The 17021-nt window shown below is 49.6% G+C and overlaps 2 protein-coding genes across 5 annotated transcripts in view; one reads left to right on the top strand and one right to left on the bottom strand.

Moving 5' to 3' along the window:
- Positions 1-135: 135 nt before the first annotated feature.
- The window catches only part of SCN8A (sodium voltage-gated channel alpha subunit 8), a 65770-nt gene continuing 48884 nt past the window's right edge, over positions 136-17021 (top strand). For 3 of the 4 annotated variants that reach the window (XM_037411672.1, XM_037411675.1, XM_037411674.1), the window contains exon 1: positions 6950-7073. The gene's annotated coding sequence lies outside the window, so the exon portion shown is untranslated. Of the gene's footprint in view, positions 972-6949; positions 7074-17021 lie in introns of those variants that run through there. The other variant, XM_037411673.1, reaches the window with a different exon arrangement.
- LOC119159177 (methyltransferase-like protein 7A) lies at positions 1429-4165 on the bottom strand. The gene is made up of 2 exons (XM_037411780.1): positions 3224-4165; positions 1429-1699 (listed from the first exon to the last, which is right to left on the bottom strand). The coding sequence occupies exons 1-2, from the start codon at positions 3716-3718 to the stop codon at positions 1463-1465; spliced, it is 732 nt and encodes a 243-aa protein (XP_037267677.1). The 5' UTR covers positions 3719-4165; the 3' UTR covers positions 1429-1462.

Raw genomic sequence — 17021 nt, 5'->3', positions numbered from 1 at the left:
TCGAGTCAACAATGAACGGTCTGTTCTACGCTGAATGCATTCTGTGATACCTTTGCAATGTTGCAGTGGCCAGTGCTCTTTCAAAAGATTTGGTAGCCGTGTAGGTTGGCCACTAGCGCTTCTTTGCTCTGCGCCAGGTGAGCCTAGTACAGGAGGACTTAAGGTCCCTAATAAAGGCAGTTCTGTTGGGAATTGCGCTGGAGAACTTTGTTGAGTGACCGATAGTCCAGTTGTCCCATGAGTTACCTCCTCCCTCTAGTGGTAATAAAGCAAACAGAAAATCCAGCATACGGCAGCATCGTTACAGACTGCTTTATTAACGAACTCTGTCGCCATACCCTCATACCTCCACCTTGTGGCAACTGCATTGGAGAAACAAATTGGAACAAGGGGAATTACTCTCTGTATAGACTGGCTGGATGTGTATGGAGCACCAAATAGAGACATTAACGCATTCGTTTCTTGTAATCTGTTTCAGGTTTTAGTTCCTCGTTGCTATATCGCAGGGAATCACAGAAAAGTTGAACAGTGGCCAAGGCAGCAGCACCTTCTCTTGGTGTCCTAGGGGAGTTGAACTGGGAAACACTGCTAATGAAACTCCTGGCTTTTAAAAGAGAGCTCTTTAAGGTGTGATCCCGATCAGAGGGAGAGTAGAAAAGCAAGAGTTTAAGCAAAGCTAAAACACGTTACTACAGCATGATAAAAGGGCTCTAAGGACATGGCTGCTCTCGTAGTAGCATTTTACAGTGGAGATGAGATCCCTGCCATCTGATTTAACAAATGCTAATTTTCTCCCAGGGTAAAAAGAAATTCCATTTTTTTGCTTTGTAGGTGGCTGTTTCAAGTTAAATCTGTGCTGACAGCATTAGCGTCTAACGGCCAGTGAGAAGCGTGGCAAGTGACCTGGTGGTGTTACGAGCGCTTCCCTGAATACACAACAGTCCTGTCAGGAAGGACTTGCACTGGCACGGGTGAGTGAATGCCTGCTCGTAAATATATTTCATAATGGGAAGACTGAAATGAAAGTGCTCGTAGTGATGCTGTATTTATTATGCATGTGTCCTGTATTGGAAACGTTAGGGGCTGGGCTTTATTCTCTGCCCTCAGGAAAACATTAGCCCTCTGTACTTGCTTCTGTGTATCTTCTGCTCCCTTTCTTCTCTCTCCCCCTTCTCAGCTCTCCAAGATCCTGACTCCTCCTTTATTCTTTATTGGACTGAAACATGTTGCCTAGGCTTCTTTCCAGTTTGCCCAGGCCCTGTGCTGCAGCTCTGTTTCAGAGCTCTATCCACATAACCTACCTAACCAATGGAAGAATGGGATTCCCGCTTGGAATGAACTGTGGCTGCTCAGGAAGTTTTCCATACTTTTGTTCTGTGTATGGGCTGACCGCAAGGGTGAAAAACCTTCTATAAAGCACAAAAGGAGTACTGAAGGGAGGCCCCGCAGGGCTCCTGGTCATTTATTTCACTGCATACCCAATGATATGAGGACTAGTAGGAATCCAGTAAGGTTTGACACGAATGCGCCTCAAATTCAGTTCTGAGAAATTAGTTTTCTCCAGCTCCTTCTGTGTCTCTCTGCTCAGGGAACACCCATCTCCAAAATACTTCCAGACCGGGTCACAGACCTTTTGCCAAAAGTAGGTCCAACTGGAATGATCTGCAGCCACGTGCTCCAAGAAGTAGAAAGCTCCACCCTAGAAAACAGTGCCATAAAAAAAAAAAAAAAAAAAAAGAAAGGACTTAGGACTGTTGACATCTGTATGCAGGTATGCAGTATTTGATCTTTTCCATCTTGGTAAACACTTTTTTTTTTTTTTTTTCACCTTTTTAAAGTGATAAAACCTTTTTTTGGTGCCTTTTATCACCTCTCTTGAAGACCAGCCTCCTTTCCTAGATGTTAGGCATGCTAAAGTCAGGGTTGTTTTGAACAGGGAGATCTCTAAAAGTCCCTCCGTTTGTGGACTTTGTGGTTTTGTGGAAGATGGTGGCTGTTACTGGGTGACGATTGTGCAAGAGGCAGAATCAGGTGACAGCAGGAACCGCTGCCACCAGTTTTTTGTCTCTGCCGTGCATGAGCTTGGACAAACTAACCTCCTTGTGTTTCAGTTTTTGCTCGTCTCAGAAATGTGCATAAACAGTTTGCTTACTCTACATACCAGGAAGGAAAAGAGTTTATTTCTTAATGTTTATAATCTAATGCCAGTAGAAATCTCATGTCCCAGGGCGGGAGAGGGGCTACAGTCGGTATCTGTGCTACGTAATAGTTCTGTTGTTGTCGGTCTCGTGAATGCTATTGATGTTTAATTGTAACTTTGATCGCATCTGCTCGATGCCTTTCCATGTTTGTAAATAACAGATAAAAAGCAAATCTGGTATTGTAAGCAAATCTTTCCTGTGAAACTTGTTCAGTGGCGCCAAATAGAGAAGTCAAAAGTTCAGACCTGATGTCTCCTTCCCCTACTTAGTGGAGCGTGTTGGGGATGATCTTATTCCCTCTTCCCTGGTTTTGCTTTGTAAGAGTGTGCAAGATTGCCTGGAGGAACTAATTGGGTTTTCTGCCATGTGCAGGGCTGAAGTCTCATTTACGCATGGAGACTGACCAGCTACACAGATTTAGCTCCCCTGTGTGGATAGGATTTGTGTTAAGTTTAACTCTTCCCAGTTATTCTGAGAAAAAAAGAGTGCATGTAGAAGACAAGCGGTATGTAAATGTGGCATTTTACAAGCATCACCCTAGATTATAATGAAAATACCTGCTTAGCTGGGTAAGTTTTAAAGATAAGAGTATCACTAGAGAAAACACATGGCAACTATGTACTGAAATTGTTAATGATTGCTGGTGTTACACTGCACATTTCTTCCTGCTTCCCTCCCCATATTCCACATTGTACTGCAGTAAATCCTGCTCATCCAGTACCGCTCTGCTCCTGCTCCTCCTCCTCCTCCTCCTAGCTCCCAGCACCTCCTGGGTTGTGTTTTGGAGTTTTTTAGTGGTGGGTTTGGTTTTGGTTTTTTTTACTCTTTGTTTCTGAAACAGCTTTAGCCTTGGAGTTTTTGCAGCTTGCCCAACTGCAAGCGCAGGAGCCGGGATGCTGGGTTGAGTAGCTGCGTCTCTCATTTGCCCAGGCAATCACAGCGGTGTGCCGGGCCTCCAGACCTCCTGCCTGCTTGGCACACAAATCAGCATCCCCCATCTCCCTCGCGCTGCCCCCGCTTACCAGCCTAAGCACCCGCAAAACCTCCAGCAGGACTTTCTGGATGTTGGTCACAGAGCACAGCACTAAGGTGCACACCACCACGTCCATGGCGCCGTCCGGTATTTGATGCAGATCCTCGCCAGAAGCAACCACTGAACGTTCAAGCTGAAGGTGCTGGTTCTCCGAGAGGCTCTTGAGAAGGAACTTTTGGAAATGCGGATTGGGGTCGGTGCAGGTCAGCCGGCAGCCCGCTGGGTAGAATGAGAAATTGGTGCCGGTGCCTGTGCCGATTTCCAGCAGTGTGAGCTGCCCCGAAGGGCCTGCAAATTTTCTTAGGTTGCTGAACAGCTCTTGTTTTTGCCTGTAGACCTTACGGTTGTAGATGAGCGTCACCTTTGCCATGACATATGGGAAGACTTTCTTATAGAAGGAGTCCCATAAGCCCAGGCAGGCGAGTGCGTGGAGGGGCAGGAGGAGGAGCTGCATGCATCGCTGGAGGAAGATGCCGAGCAGCATCCTTGGAGCTGGCAGCTTGTCACGCAGCCCTGCTCGCGTCGCTGCTGCCAGTGCCACCTCTGAACCGGATGCATACGTGTCCGTCTGTCTGGCCCGTCTGTCTGGCCGGGTGCCAAGCGCCTTCTTAAAGCGGCAGCACCTTGAGCGGGGAGTGCAGCACCAGCGTGCGGGGCTGCCTTTGCTCCTTGGTGTGTGGCTGGCTTTGAATCCGTCGCCTCTACGGAAACGCGTGAGCAGCGGGTTGAATCGGAAAGCTCGCAGCCTGCCTGCTCGGAGCCTGCCAGCAGGGAGAAACGCCCCGTCCACACCTCGCGAGTTCGTTTGCTGTTGGGTTTTGCTGACTGCTGCATCATCGCAGCCCTGAGCTGCAATGGGGGGCTCTCCCCACGTCTCTCCCCTCTCCCAGCAACCTGCAGCTTTAGGTACACGCTCATCTTATAGGTGCTACAGAGCTTGCTTAAGAACCCCGGACACTTGTATAACAGAAGGATTGCACCCACCATGTAGAAATCTTTCAGGCTATAGCAATCCCTCTGGCTCTCCACATGTAATATGTTTAAATTCCATGGTCCTTCCAGCTACTCCACTTTGGTTTAGCCTCCCTGGGCTTGCCCGGTGCCTGTCACAGCAAAGGGACGTGGTCACCGACGCACAGACACCCCGTGTGCTTTGCAGAGGCGCCTGTGTGACATACTCTGCAAAGCCTGTGAACTGACGAGGCAATTCGGAGGTCACCACACCGAAGGTGAAGGGAGAAGCAAGAGCTGTGATGATGGAATAAGGAAAAGGCAGTATCCTTATCAAGCAGCTTGGATTATTTTTTTTTTTTTACTGAGCAGCTGTGCGCTTCTTAAAGAGACAGCACAGCACCAGGTAGTAACTGTTCAGAGCGAGGATTACAGAATTTCTGTTGCCCGAGTTCTGGGTAGTTTTGTTCTCTTTTAACCTAAGGAGGAGTTTTATCGTGGGTTTTTTTGGGGTTTTTTTGCTTATAGGCAAGCAAAACCATTAACAGGAGCTGTAGTATTTATCTGCTTTACAAGGAAGGAATATTTTGGAAATAATTTCAGACTCTGTGTACACGCGTTTTCTGAAGATTCCCTATCGACCTGGATCGGGATAACGAACCAGATCAGTCCTGGCTGATCAGAAGGGTGGAGAGGGCAATCCACGGACGCGTAACTCCGTGTGGGGACTGTGCGGAGCTTCGTGCCTCCCGTCTGAGATAGAGCCTCTCCTAGGCTGTGCTAGGATGACTCTGGTCGATTAGGAACTTTTTGTTTTGTTTTGTTATCACCGTTCAAGCTCTGAGGGCATTGACCTATTTATTTCTTTAAGCGCCTTGCTTAAAGATATCTTACACAAACCGTAATAACACCCTGGGGGCCCCCGAATGTCCTTGAAAGTATTTCTGGTGCGCAGCCCGCCCCAGAGGGACCCGTGTGCCCACAGTTCCCAGCAGCTCTGTGGGTGCCCTAGTTGGAAGCCTGGGTGTGCTCCTGCATCTCCATCCCTGCGGCCACTGCCAGCAGCGCTGCCTGGGTGCAGCTCTGGGTGCTTCACCCTGCTAGCACCCACATCTATGTAAGGAAGGTATTTTTTCGGGTGTTGTGTGACCTAACTTTGATGTTTGGACACAAACACTCTCTATTTGGGAGATACTGCCCTGTTTCTCAGCAGTTTGTTATCAGTGGATTGTTTTTTCCTGTATTTCAGTAGGTTTAGTTCTGCTGATTTCACATCTGCAGGACGATCAAGCCAACGAAGGTCCAGTTTGGACTGAAAATTTCTCAGAATCTGCAGCTTTCTGTAGCAGTTTATTTAATCTAAGTGCTTTTGATTAGTTAGGGCTTGAGATATCTACATTTTTTAGGTTGCGCCTGCCCTTGTGTTACAGTAAGGTAGTCCCATAAAAGTCAGCGATGTAAAGTGAGGGCAGATTTAGTTCCTGTGTCATTTCTAAAGCAAGATAAATGAGTTCTCCAGCACAGCGCTGTGTCCCTAGCTTGTCTGCTCAGCACACAACTCCAAAAGCTTTGCTCAGAGGACAAAGATTGAAAATTCAGCGAAGAGGACATTTCTGCAAGGTGGATTTTGTTTGTTTTGGTTTTGTTTTCCTAAAGCAACAGCCTAATACGGTGTTTCGGGTTGTTCTTTCAGCAACAGAGGCAGAGTCTTAGGAAGAGCGGGAACTATGTCACTATAAAAAGTGATCCTAAGATTGCCATCATAAATTAATAGGCATAATGTTAATAGGTATAAATTCTGTGTATAAAGGAGGAGGAGTCATCGTCTCTTAACTGAAGAAGGGTAACTTGGGTTGATTATTAGCGCTGTTAATCACTGTTTTCCTAGGGAGAATGGAAATCTGTGTGTATGACAGGCTTGTAGGTGAGGACGATATTCCAGGGGAGAGTTCCAGCTCTCTGGTGAGCTGCTGGGCATGGGGGAGCTCCACAGCTCCCCAAGAAACCTGCCAGGCGCTGAGGAAGGACTGGTGAGAAGAAAACCATTAGCCCCGGTGGCAATTAGAGGGAAGAAGCCAGTACAGTGCCTGGATCTGCCGGACAAAGAGCATCACGGCACGTACGGCGTAAACATTTATGAATTTTGTAAAATCTTCCTGTTTCCAGCTAATCCAGGGTGGAAGCCACGGAGCATTTTGCAGCGACACATTCTGTGATGTCCGTGGCCTTTGGAAGTATGAAGGGAAAAAAAAAAAAGAATAGGAAAAAGTGTTTGGCTGCTCCAAAGTTTTGGGTTTGCTGTGGCGGTGACACCTGCCCGGGCCACGCTCTCGGTGTTCATCACGGGGCTTCTGCGCTTAATTGCGAGGTCGGTCCTAATGAGTGAAGCTTTGTTGGCTTAAAAGTTTGGCGGTCGTCGTTAATTGTTGTTCCAGAGCCACAGCCCCCTCCCGCCCAGGCCCGCTGCATCGCCAACCGCGCGGGGTTTTTTTCCACCGGAACCGCGATAGTTGCCGCTATCGCGACTGATCGCGGTAGGCGCTGGCTGCCAGCCGTGCTTAACGCTCTGCGGCGGGGCCGGGGGGGCTTCGGGCCGGTCCCCCCCCCCTCCCAAGGTAGGGTTGGTCGGGGGGACGGGGGCTCCCCGGCGGGGGCGCGCACGGGCGTTTGGGCGCGCTCCCCCCGCCCCCTGGCGGTGGGCAGGGGCCGGCGCGCCGTGCGGGGAGGGGGGGGTGGGGAGGGGGGAGGGCAGGCGTGGGGGGGGGGGGGGGGGGGGGGGCAGCGCAGGCAGCGCACCAAGATGGCGACAACCGCAGTTCCTCCTGCAGCTCCCCCACCTCCGCAGTCCAGCAACGCCTTGCGGGAGACGCGCTAGTGCAGCGGCCACAGTAAGTGACAGCCCCGGCGCGGGGCCCGTGCCGGGGGTCTTTTTGCTCCCCGGATTCTTCTTCTTATTTTTTTTTTAATTCATATATCCCTCCCCCCCCCCCGCCCCGCTCCCAGCAGCAGCACCACCACACTCTTCCCCCCGTCCCCCCCGCCGCGGGCGGGGGTTTGCCGCAGAGCGATGTCCTGGGCTCGCGTGGGGAGGCACGGCTGGTGCAGCTGCGGGGGGGCTGGGGTAGCCCCCTGCCCCAAATCCGCCCCTTCCAGCGGCGGGGGGCTGCAGGCGGGGGGGGGGCCCTGGAGCCTTCCCCCTCCTCACCCCTCGGAGGAGAGTTGGCCCCGCTGGATGCCCGACCCTGCGCTCAGGGAGGGGGTGCGGGGGTGCTGCCCCCCCCTCTCCCCCGCCGCCCCCCGCGCCCCAGCAGCAGCCCGGGGGCTCCGGGGCGGCCCCTGCCGCGGGTGGGCGAAGCTCCAGCCGCCCCTTCCCGCCCCCCTCCCCCCCCCCCCCCGCACCCCACTGCAGCCGGGGGCCCCCAGCCCCGTGGGGGAGGGGGGTCGCCAGACCTCCAGCCGGCCTCGGGTCAGCGTTCCCGAGGTGGGGTGGGGGTGGGGGCGAGCCCCCCTGTGCGTCCCCGCTCAGCCCGCAGCGGTGGGCCACCCTCCCCACCCACCCGAGGCCCTTCTCCAGGCCCCGTACCGGCGGCTGTGCTCTTTGTCTGCATTGGGGGGGGGAGCAGAGGAGGGCTCCTTGGGGGGGTCTTGGGGCTGCCCCCCCTCAGCCCTAGCTGCAGAGCCGGGCAGCCCCCTGCCACCCCCTTCCCCCTCCTGTTCGGCCTCCCGCTGTTTGGGGCGGGGGGGGGGGGGAAGTTGGAGGACAGTTTTGGGGGGGCGATGCGTGGGGCGGCTTTGAGGTACCAGGCTGACCCAGATGTTGGCATCACCGTCACACTCCTGCATCCTCCCCCCGTGCCTGGCAGATGTGCTTTACATTTCCCTTCCTCTGGAGAAGGAATTGCACATTCCCAAGCTTTTTCTAGGCAAAATCTGGGTGTCTTCTTCCCCTCCCCCCCCCTCCCCCCTTTCTGGTGCAAATTATGCCCAGCTGATGTGGGGGTGGGGAAGCTGGAGGAGATGCTCCACGGCAGTAGCTGCAGATGATCCGAGGTAAAGTCTAAAAGTCTGATGGGAAAGGGGAGCGTGTGTGAGCTGGAGCTCGGCTTCTCCCAAGGGCCTGAGCTGGATTTTGGAGGTGGATCCCAGCTGTGGCTGGTTGGTCACCGCTGGATTTCCAGGGGACCGTCGGGGGGTCCTCCAGGAGCTGGCGGGGGGGGGGGGTGTGTGGTGTCAGCTGATGGGGCGCGGGTTGTGCCTCTGCCATGTGTAGACATGGAACATGGTCCTTGCAACACTGCAGCGTTCCACCCCCAGCGGGGACCCATGACCTGTATGTCCTCGTTTCACACTGGGGAAGGTTTAATTTTGAAGAGCGAGGGTGTTGGGGGAGCCACGTTGCCCCCTCCTCATCTCTTTAGAGGCAAAAAGGGAAGGGAGCTGTATGGCAGTGGTTTCCCACGGGTGGTGGCTCCAGTCTGGATGGAGAGGGCCTGGAAGCGTTCTTGCACAGGGATGCTTATTTTTCCGTGTTTGTGATGGATGCTCCTCTAAGAAGAGATTGTGATGCAGGGCAGGTGGCAGGCTGGTGGGCACCCCGATGGGGCGTGCAGGGGGAGCCCCAGTGGTGGCGTGTGGGGGGGAACCCCGATGGGGCGTGCCAGGGGGGAGCTCCAGTGGGGTATGCAGGGGCAGGGGGGCAATGGGGTGTGCAGAGAGAACCTCAGTGGGATGTTCAGGTGGGAGCCCACTGGGGTGGCTGGTGGGAGCCCTGGTGGGCGCCCCGGTGGGGTGTGCTGGTGGGCGCCCCGATGGTGGCACACAAGAGGATGCCCCGGAGGGTGCCCCGATGGCAGCGTGCAGGGGGCAGTGCCAGTGGCAGCCCCGGTGGGGTATGGGGGGGGCAGCGCCGGTGGCAGTGCTGGTGGCACATGCGGGGGGCAGCCCCAGTGACAGCCCCACTGGCTCCCCTCAGACCCCTCCCCACGGGGGTTGAGTGCCACGTGCCTGCACGGCAGTGGGTGCAGAAGCAGACAGCTCAAAGTGGGGTGGGGGGGACATCACATCCCATCCTGGCGCTGGGTGCTGTTACGTCTAGTTGGTGAAGCTGCGTGTAACCTACACGTAGCCGCGGGCGCTGCGCAGCAATGGAGGAGTTAATGCGTGTCAGAGCCATGAGCAAAGGGGCAGTGCGCGGTGCCAGGCTGGTTGTGCTTTCCATCCCTGTGTGGCGAGAGGTCCCCATCCTTGGCTTCGGTTGTGTTTAAATAAAATAATTAACGTGACCGGAGGGCTCCGTGATCCTCCTTTGCTTATTTCAACACTTCTCCAGTGCCGTTCATCCCGGGTGACAAGGACCTGGACCTATTACAGTTTAACCAGTTATATAAGCTGGGGCGGATGGCTTGTATCTGGATCATGGTATGGATACTGTACTGCTCGGCGGAACAAGTGTAATTACGTGAATATTTTGTGAGCAGAGTTTCTAACAGAAAAGAGGTTGTGTGTTGCGGGAAATTGAGCACGGATGTATTTTCGTTCTCAGTTAAAGGAGGTGAAATAAAACAGAAGCCGAGCCGGTGTTGCCTGAAGTTGCTTGAAAATCTAAAGTCACCATGTATTCTTCCTTCCCCTCGTCGTTATGTCTGCGTTCATTTGTGGGCTTGCTGGGCTTGTTTAGTGTACTTTTTCGTTAGAATGATGTGACGTGGCTTTACATATCAATTGATACTATTTTTCAATGGCTGGAGAGGCTGTATGTGACGCTGGGCCATGCCGTGTCCATGCGGTCACATGGTTCCCATTCACTATCGATCGCCTTCCTCCCCGAGCAGCTGCAGCTGCCATTGACATCAACAAATACTGGAATCGATCATTTAGTCTTGTGTTCAAAGCAATGGTTTGGATTAAAGAAGGTGCGGTAAAATAACAAAAAAAAAGCACTGGAGCTGGGAACCAGCACGGGGAAAATAATTGAAGGAACCGCGGGGAGGAGGTTGCGTGGGATGGCTTGTGGTCGTAAGGGGGAGAGCTTGGCATCGTTGGCTTTAATTTAGTGGGGTTCAGAAAGAATTAAACGTTCAGGCTTTCCCCCCATGTCCTGTTACTCCCGGAGTGGATGGTGGTGGAGCTGCAGGATGTGGTGGAGGAGGGGTGGCTCGCTGCTGCAGGATTCAAAGTCCTCCTTGGCATTAGCTCAGACTCCGGACTTGACTTCCAACACTTTGCAGGGTCTTCTGTCTTCCGAAAGGCTGGCTGTTCCCAAGTTTGAGGACTTCTGCCTTCTCTTCCCTCGGCCTTACCCTGCTGCACAGCGTTATTCCTGCCTAATGGAGCACGTCAGCATACGGGATATTTTAAGCAGGCAGAGTAGCCGGCAGGGGCTGACCTGTAGCAAAATGATGAAATTGCACCTTTCTGAAACCAGCCCTTTCAAAAGGCAAAACTCTTGCTATTTAAGACCTAAAAATCCCGTTCCGTGTTACTCATACTGCTCCTGTGCTAGCAGAAAGGTAGCTATGAGGAGGTTATAAAATATCTGAGCAGTTAATTCCAGAAGGATTTAAATTAAAAAAAAAAAAAAAAAAAAAGCAGCAGTAATATTTTTCATTGTGGAACAACGTATAACACATCATGAACTTTACAGGTAGTGACCTTAAAGTTATGTGAATAAAACCTTTGTTGCTGGACAGGTAGGGAGCAGAAAATACTGAAAATGGCTAAATCCATCTCCTTTCTCTCTTTTCTCTTGATAAGTACACTGTTCCTTATTTTTACTAGGACTCCCCCTAGGATTTTTAAAACTAAATAAAATATCCCTGCCTGCGGTTGCTCCTTTTCTGCATGCCGGGCGTGCTTTGGCTCCTGAGGGAGGAGGTGCTGCTTGGGGTCAGGGGCTCCTACAGCTTGTTGGGGCTCACTGGCAGCATCCCGCTCTCCTTGGCCATTGCGGTGACGTTCCCAGTGCTGGGTTTTGAGGAAGGATGCTTCAACAAAAGCAACCAAAGCTCATCATGCATCACTTACAGATCTTCTCTCAGCACCTCAACTTTTCTTTCCGTGGCTAAGCACACAACTGTTTTCTTTCCGTGGGTAAGGGCATGCCCAGACATAAACCACATTGTTTCTATAACTTAACGCTAGACAAGAATATTGTTATTCCGAAGACCGGAATAATAAAAAGTTGTCTTTATTTCCAGGCGTGTTGACTTCCCAAGAGGTGTCCATGCTCGATATTGTTCAGAATCAGACCAGTTCTAAGGAGCCTGACCCTTACCCAGAGGAGCCGGGCATTATAGTTGTGAAGTTGCGGAGCTGGATACCTCATCCTTAGGCCATTTGTGGATTTAATAATAGACCTGAGTGATTTAATGTGCCTTGAGTGATCCACAGGCCCTTCAGCGTGAGACGCATCTCACTGGAGTGGGAAAGTGCTCTAAAAACGTGGGGTTGAACAAGGAATTCTCCTGTTTCAATGGCATTTTCAGCAGGAGAGGAACTTTGTAGTGACTGGCAGGTGAAATCTGTAGCAGGACGGGAACGTTAAGGCAACTAGGAGTAGCTGCCATTAGGAGAGGGGGATTTTTGTGTAATTGGATGGGGGTGACAGGATGAAGGCAGTGTAACTCAGGCAAGCGCCAAACCTGCATGGGTTGTATTCCAGAACATTGCAGAAATTCTGGGATCTGTGTTGTGTAAGAGCAGAGAAATAGAAGGAGGGTTATTTATTCTCCTCCTTTTCGTATTTGTCCATCTTTCTACCATTTGTAATCATACCATTGGAGGGCTCCACAACATTAAATGAATCCAGAATTACCGTATAAGATAACTGTTACCTCGCTCCTATTTCACAGGTCGCTGGTAGGCTGCAGGAATTGAACGAGGGATTAAATTTACCCAAGAAGTATTTTGAACAACTCTGGGTTCAGGAGTTGGGCTTTACAAAGGGCAAGCTGAAGATCTTGGTTGGTCTGGGTGAACCCCCAAGTTCCTATGGGAGGTTGGTGGTAAATGCCAGTCAGCACGGAGTGATGGGAACAGGGACCGGGAGGGCTGGGGTTAGATATTTTTAGTTCTTGTAACTTACTGAGCGATATTACAGAAGTCATGCTGCTACTGGTAGGGATTAAAAAAGCCGACAGTACTAGATCTTTAGTTTTGAGAAACTTTGTATTAAAGCATCTTTAAATATTAATATTGTTTTCTAATATTTTTCTGTTGCTTTTGCTTGCTCCTCCCTACGTTTCTGTTCATTTTTTTTTTACCTTTGGAGGGGAGTGTGTGTTTAGGTTCAGTCCTGCTGCTGCTGTTTTAGAGCATCACTTTCCTGCCCTGTCCGGAGCCTGCCCTTGAGCTCTGCTCCGAGGCGAGTGGCCGGGAAACTTTTGTGATGTTTTACAAAGGCTGGGGAAAACACCCCACAAGACAAAAATAAATACTGCTTGAAAGTGAAAATATTTCCTTGTCCTTCCACCTTATAGCATCCAATGTGACAGGAGAGCTTTTCTAAGGGAAGGTTCCTCCCGCGTCTCGGCCGGTTGTGTTGCTGCACCTTTTCATTCATAAAATTGGCTGGTTTTAGACACGCAGGATTTACTGCAGATGGAGAAGATGGGTGAGTTCTTCTGAAGGCCATTTCCAGCCCCGGATTTTCTCATGCGTGGCTATTTCGGTTTGGCTCGAAGCTTTTTAGGTAGAATTTCAGGGGGCTGTTCATCAACACTGGGTTTTCCTTTCTTGCCCCAGCCCTGCGTGTGTCTGTGTGGGTGAGATGGAAATTGGGAGAGAAGGGATCACTCTCAAAGGAACTCAAAGCCTTGCTGTGAATGCCTGAATCTGGAAAATTAGTAACTGAAGAAATGTGTTAAAGGAAAGATATTGCCTCAAAAGTGTTTTTTAATTTATTTGGACAATCAGCTTGAATAATTTATTGGAATATTTCATAATGTACCAGTAAATGGACTGCTGGGAACATTCAGAAAAAATAATTAAGTCTTAGTAACCAGGCACCTCAGTACAGCATTTTTATGGGTGTAAAATCTTGGATCTTGGAAAAATGTGTGTGTAAATACACAAGCTGGTCCCAGGGGGTCCTGTGCACCAAACTCCAGGTGTCTGGATGAATTCCTGCCTCCCCAGAAGTCTCTGGGTCGTTCCTGATGCCATTAGCCATGGATGGGCCAAGCACCCACCCTCTTCTTCGACTCCACCTGGGCGGGGAGTCTTCATCACAATTTTCAAAAAGGTTTTCTTGTTAGAGGTTGAAGAACCGCATGAAGAACCAAAATAAATTCTAGCGTTTACCAATTTCATTATATCCTCAGATGACTATACTCAGTTGTAAAATAGAATTGGCAAGGTTTTTGGTGGAAGGAAGAGCCGAACGGCTCCTGCTGTGCTTCAGCAGCCCAGATGTGCCAGTGTGGAAGCATCTTTATTGATGGAGATGAGGATGAGGTGCAGTGCTCTTGGAGAACTGGTACTGGTGAGGCAGAGGAGCGGTCCCGGGTGTGGAGTTGGCAGCGCGGGGTGCGGAGCGTGTCCGATGCCTGGGTGGATGCTCTTACCTACAGCCCCTTATTAACGGGACTGGAGCCTGGGAGAGTCCCAGTGCTTGTGATCGGCTTCCAGTTCCGCCACTGATTTCCAGGTGACCTTGGACAAATTATTTTCCCTTTCTAGCTCTCTGCGGAGAAACTTTTCCACTTGAATCCTGACATCTCCAAGATGATGATAGTTTAATATTTTTTCATTCCATCAACATGTGGATAATGATTAATTTTAGCAAAGGTCTTGAAGTAGTAGGTTTATTAAAAAAAAATAATTAGAGAATACTTGCTGCTTTTTGAATACCCTTTAATAACTAATTGAAACGCGCAGCAAGGGGAAGGAGTGAACACCAGTTCTTGGTTCTGCTTCCTACACGGGCTTCTACAGCAGAAAATTTTTCCAAAATAGGCAAACTGGAGCCTGAACTCACCCAAAAAGCAGATGTGCTGGCACCCTCATTCTGTGTGGCTGGTTTGGGGGAATTCTTTTGCTGTTTTTCTTTTTTAATTTTTTTTTTTTAGCAGACATTCCTGCAGTCTAAACTTCATTTTCCCAATGAACACAACAAAACCCCTCCTTGGTGAATGCTGAACAGATGTTTAGGAAATATTATTGTGTCCTCACGTGAAATTTTTTTTTCATTGAGTCTTTCTTCCTACTGAGAAAAACAGTAAATCCTAAAAGTGGAAATCCTGGTTATTCTCACTGTTTTACATCGACTGGACTCCCCCACACACCCACCTTTAACCGCTGCTCCTTGCTGTGGGCACGTCGGTTGTGGGATGCTGTGGGTCTCAGTGGGGCTCTATTCCAGACTGTCGGTCTGTGTGGTTTAGTTTTGTTTTGGTTTTTTTAAAATAAAACTGGCTGTCTGAACTATCATGGGTAGTTAGGTATGTGTGTGCTGAGCAAAGGTTATGGGCTGGCTGTTGGAACTGCAAAGTGTGGCTTGGCATCGTAAGGACGTGTGATGCTGGGCTAGCAAAGATTTAAAACCCAATATACAGGTCTGAGTTAAGGAATTAGATAAATATTTCCATTCCCATCCTTTCAGGTTATATCCTAATTTTGTCCATTATCTTACTATGGGATAATTAACGGGGAAAACAAACAAAGTGTCCGGGCAGGGAAGAACTTTGCAGGGAGGGAAAGCCGCGGGGTGCTGTTACATGTGGATATTAAGTGAGCATCGCATCAGCCCCACGAGTAAGTACCACGTTGAAACAAGAGCAGCTGCTGCCGAGAGTGGGGCAGCGGAACAGCGTGGAGTACGCAGCGAGGCAGGCTGCTCGCCTGCTTTATCGCTGTCGCATCAAAGCGTCTCGTGATTTATTAATGGTCCGGATCTTTGCAAAACCACTGTGATGTGCAACTGAGGACATGTGCTGGTTTTTTAGGTTATTTTGGTTTGTTTTTTTAAATTGGTTTTGGTTCGTGTCTTTTTTTTTTTTTTTTTTTTTTTTTTTTAAATACTCACTTAGCAGATTAGTTGGTTGCTTCCAGTTGCCGGTTGTGTAATTGTGCATACAAATCAGGCGTTCATTTGTGCCTTCGGTTTTTTTCCTTTTTTTTTTTTTTTTTTTTTTTTTTTTTATGCTGTGTCCCTGAGCTACTTTGGTTTCTAAATTCAGGCCTTACATATTTATCTGTGCCATTCAATTAGACCACATCCCCAATGCTGCTATATAGTTTCACAGTATGTGGGAAATTTGGTAATTAAATGCATGCAAATGCTGCAAGAATAGAATAAATTAATTTTCCTTAATATCAGCAGGCTATTCTGTGATGTTTCTAGAGATAACGTGACCAAGATACTGGCTTTTCTCTCCCCTTTTTGCCACCTTTTTTGAGTTTTTATTGGATTACTCTAGAAATAACCTGGTCCAAGTTCATATGAAAAGAATCCCAACCCGTGGAGTTACAGGAGGGAGATGTATCCTTAAGTTTTTTTGGCTTTCCAAAATAAAACCTGAGACGGATGCATCATGAAGTCCTACACGTGTGGCGCAGCTTTGGATGTGCCGGTGAATTGGAGCCCTGGGGATGCGTGTAAATGGCAGTGCCAGGGCTGGAGCCAAGCAAGGAATAATGGGAAGTGGCTTGGAGGGACAGTTTGCACTGGGTGGTCTGGCTTTTGGAAATGGCCCAGGTATTATTTGGGTATTTTTGGAAATACCCCAGGTATTTGTTTTTTGTTTTTTTTTTTAAATACCTTGGGTATTATTTGACTTCTTTTTTAAAATACCCTAGGTATTATTTGTTTGGTGTTGTTTTTTTTTTTTTAATTACCACAGGTATTATTTGATTTGTGCTTTTATTAAATACCCAAGGTATTATTTGGGTTGGTTTTTTTTTTTAAATATCACAGGTATTATTTGGTTTTATTTTTTTGGAAATACCCCAGGTGCTGTATTAAAGGCTGGCATCTCCAGGTAGTCTTAAAAAAAAGGACTCTTATTTCTGTGCTGTATTTATTGATGAAGTCTGCTGCAGTCCATGGAAGGTTGTGGTTCTTGGGTTCGGAGTGTGCCGGTTGCTGAGGTTGAGGAATGTCTCCCAGCTCATCGGTATGGATGGGAGCGGGACATCATTCCTGTGATGTCTCTGGCTCCTGGGAGGTTTTCCCATGTGCATACAGCACAGTCTCCAAAGCCAGGGGCTGTGCAGACCGTTGGTGGCAAACCCTGTGCTGAAATACCTGAATTTTAACCATGCCGTCCCGTATCATAGTTTTCAAGGAATTTGAAAGTCGTTCTGCTTTTGGAGATCCCAAACCTTTAATACATATTTTGATGCTCTGTGCGTGTTGGCTTAAACTGACCTTCCTGATGCTCTTTTTTTTTTTTTTCCTTACTTTAAGGGACCTGATAGCGTTTCTGTGCTGTATTCCTGTGGTTATTTTGCCTTTCCTCTGGAATTCGTTGCCACTTTGGTGTTTGGTTGCTCCCCAAAGTGCCAAGCCGTGCCGGGGCTGGGTTGTATTCCAACCTGCAGTACTGCAGTGCCGTTGCATCAGTGCAGGGTTGCTGGAATTCCTCTCCTCTCTTGGCCTCTTCCTGGAGTGTGGAAAAGCTTGAAAGAGGTACCAGGAGCTCAGAAATGCAATATATTCTTGCTTCTGGTTCTCGAGCGAGAGCTTGGCACCAGGTGCAGAGCTGCAGAGGGTTTGTAGGCGGCTGGATTCAGGGAAGCGAGCATCCGCGCGGCTCTGCTCCTTTGTGGGGACAGTGTAAAATCCTGTCAGAAGCCCATGCTCCTTGGTGGGTTGGAAGCTCTGTGAGGGTTCCCTT

This window comes from Falco rusticolus, chromosome 19 (assembly GCF_015220075.1).
Source record: "Falco rusticolus isolate bFalRus1 chromosome 19, bFalRus1.pri, whole genome shotgun sequence".
Lineage (NCBI taxonomy): Eukaryota > Metazoa > Chordata > Aves > Falconiformes > Falconidae > Falco > Falco rusticolus.
Note: the sequence above shows the minus strand (reverse complement) of the source record. Positions and strands in the feature narration are given on the sequence as shown.

Coding starts and splice junctions, on each gene's coding strand:
- LOC119159177 (XM_037411780.1), bottom strand. CDS start 3,718: ATGCTGCTCGGCATCTTCCTCCAGCGATGCATGCAGCTCCTCCTCCTG. Junction 1,700..3,223: donor TTTTGCGGGTGCTTAGGCTG/GTAAGCGGGGGC, acceptor ACTGTTTTCTAG/GGTGGAGCTTTCTACTTCTT.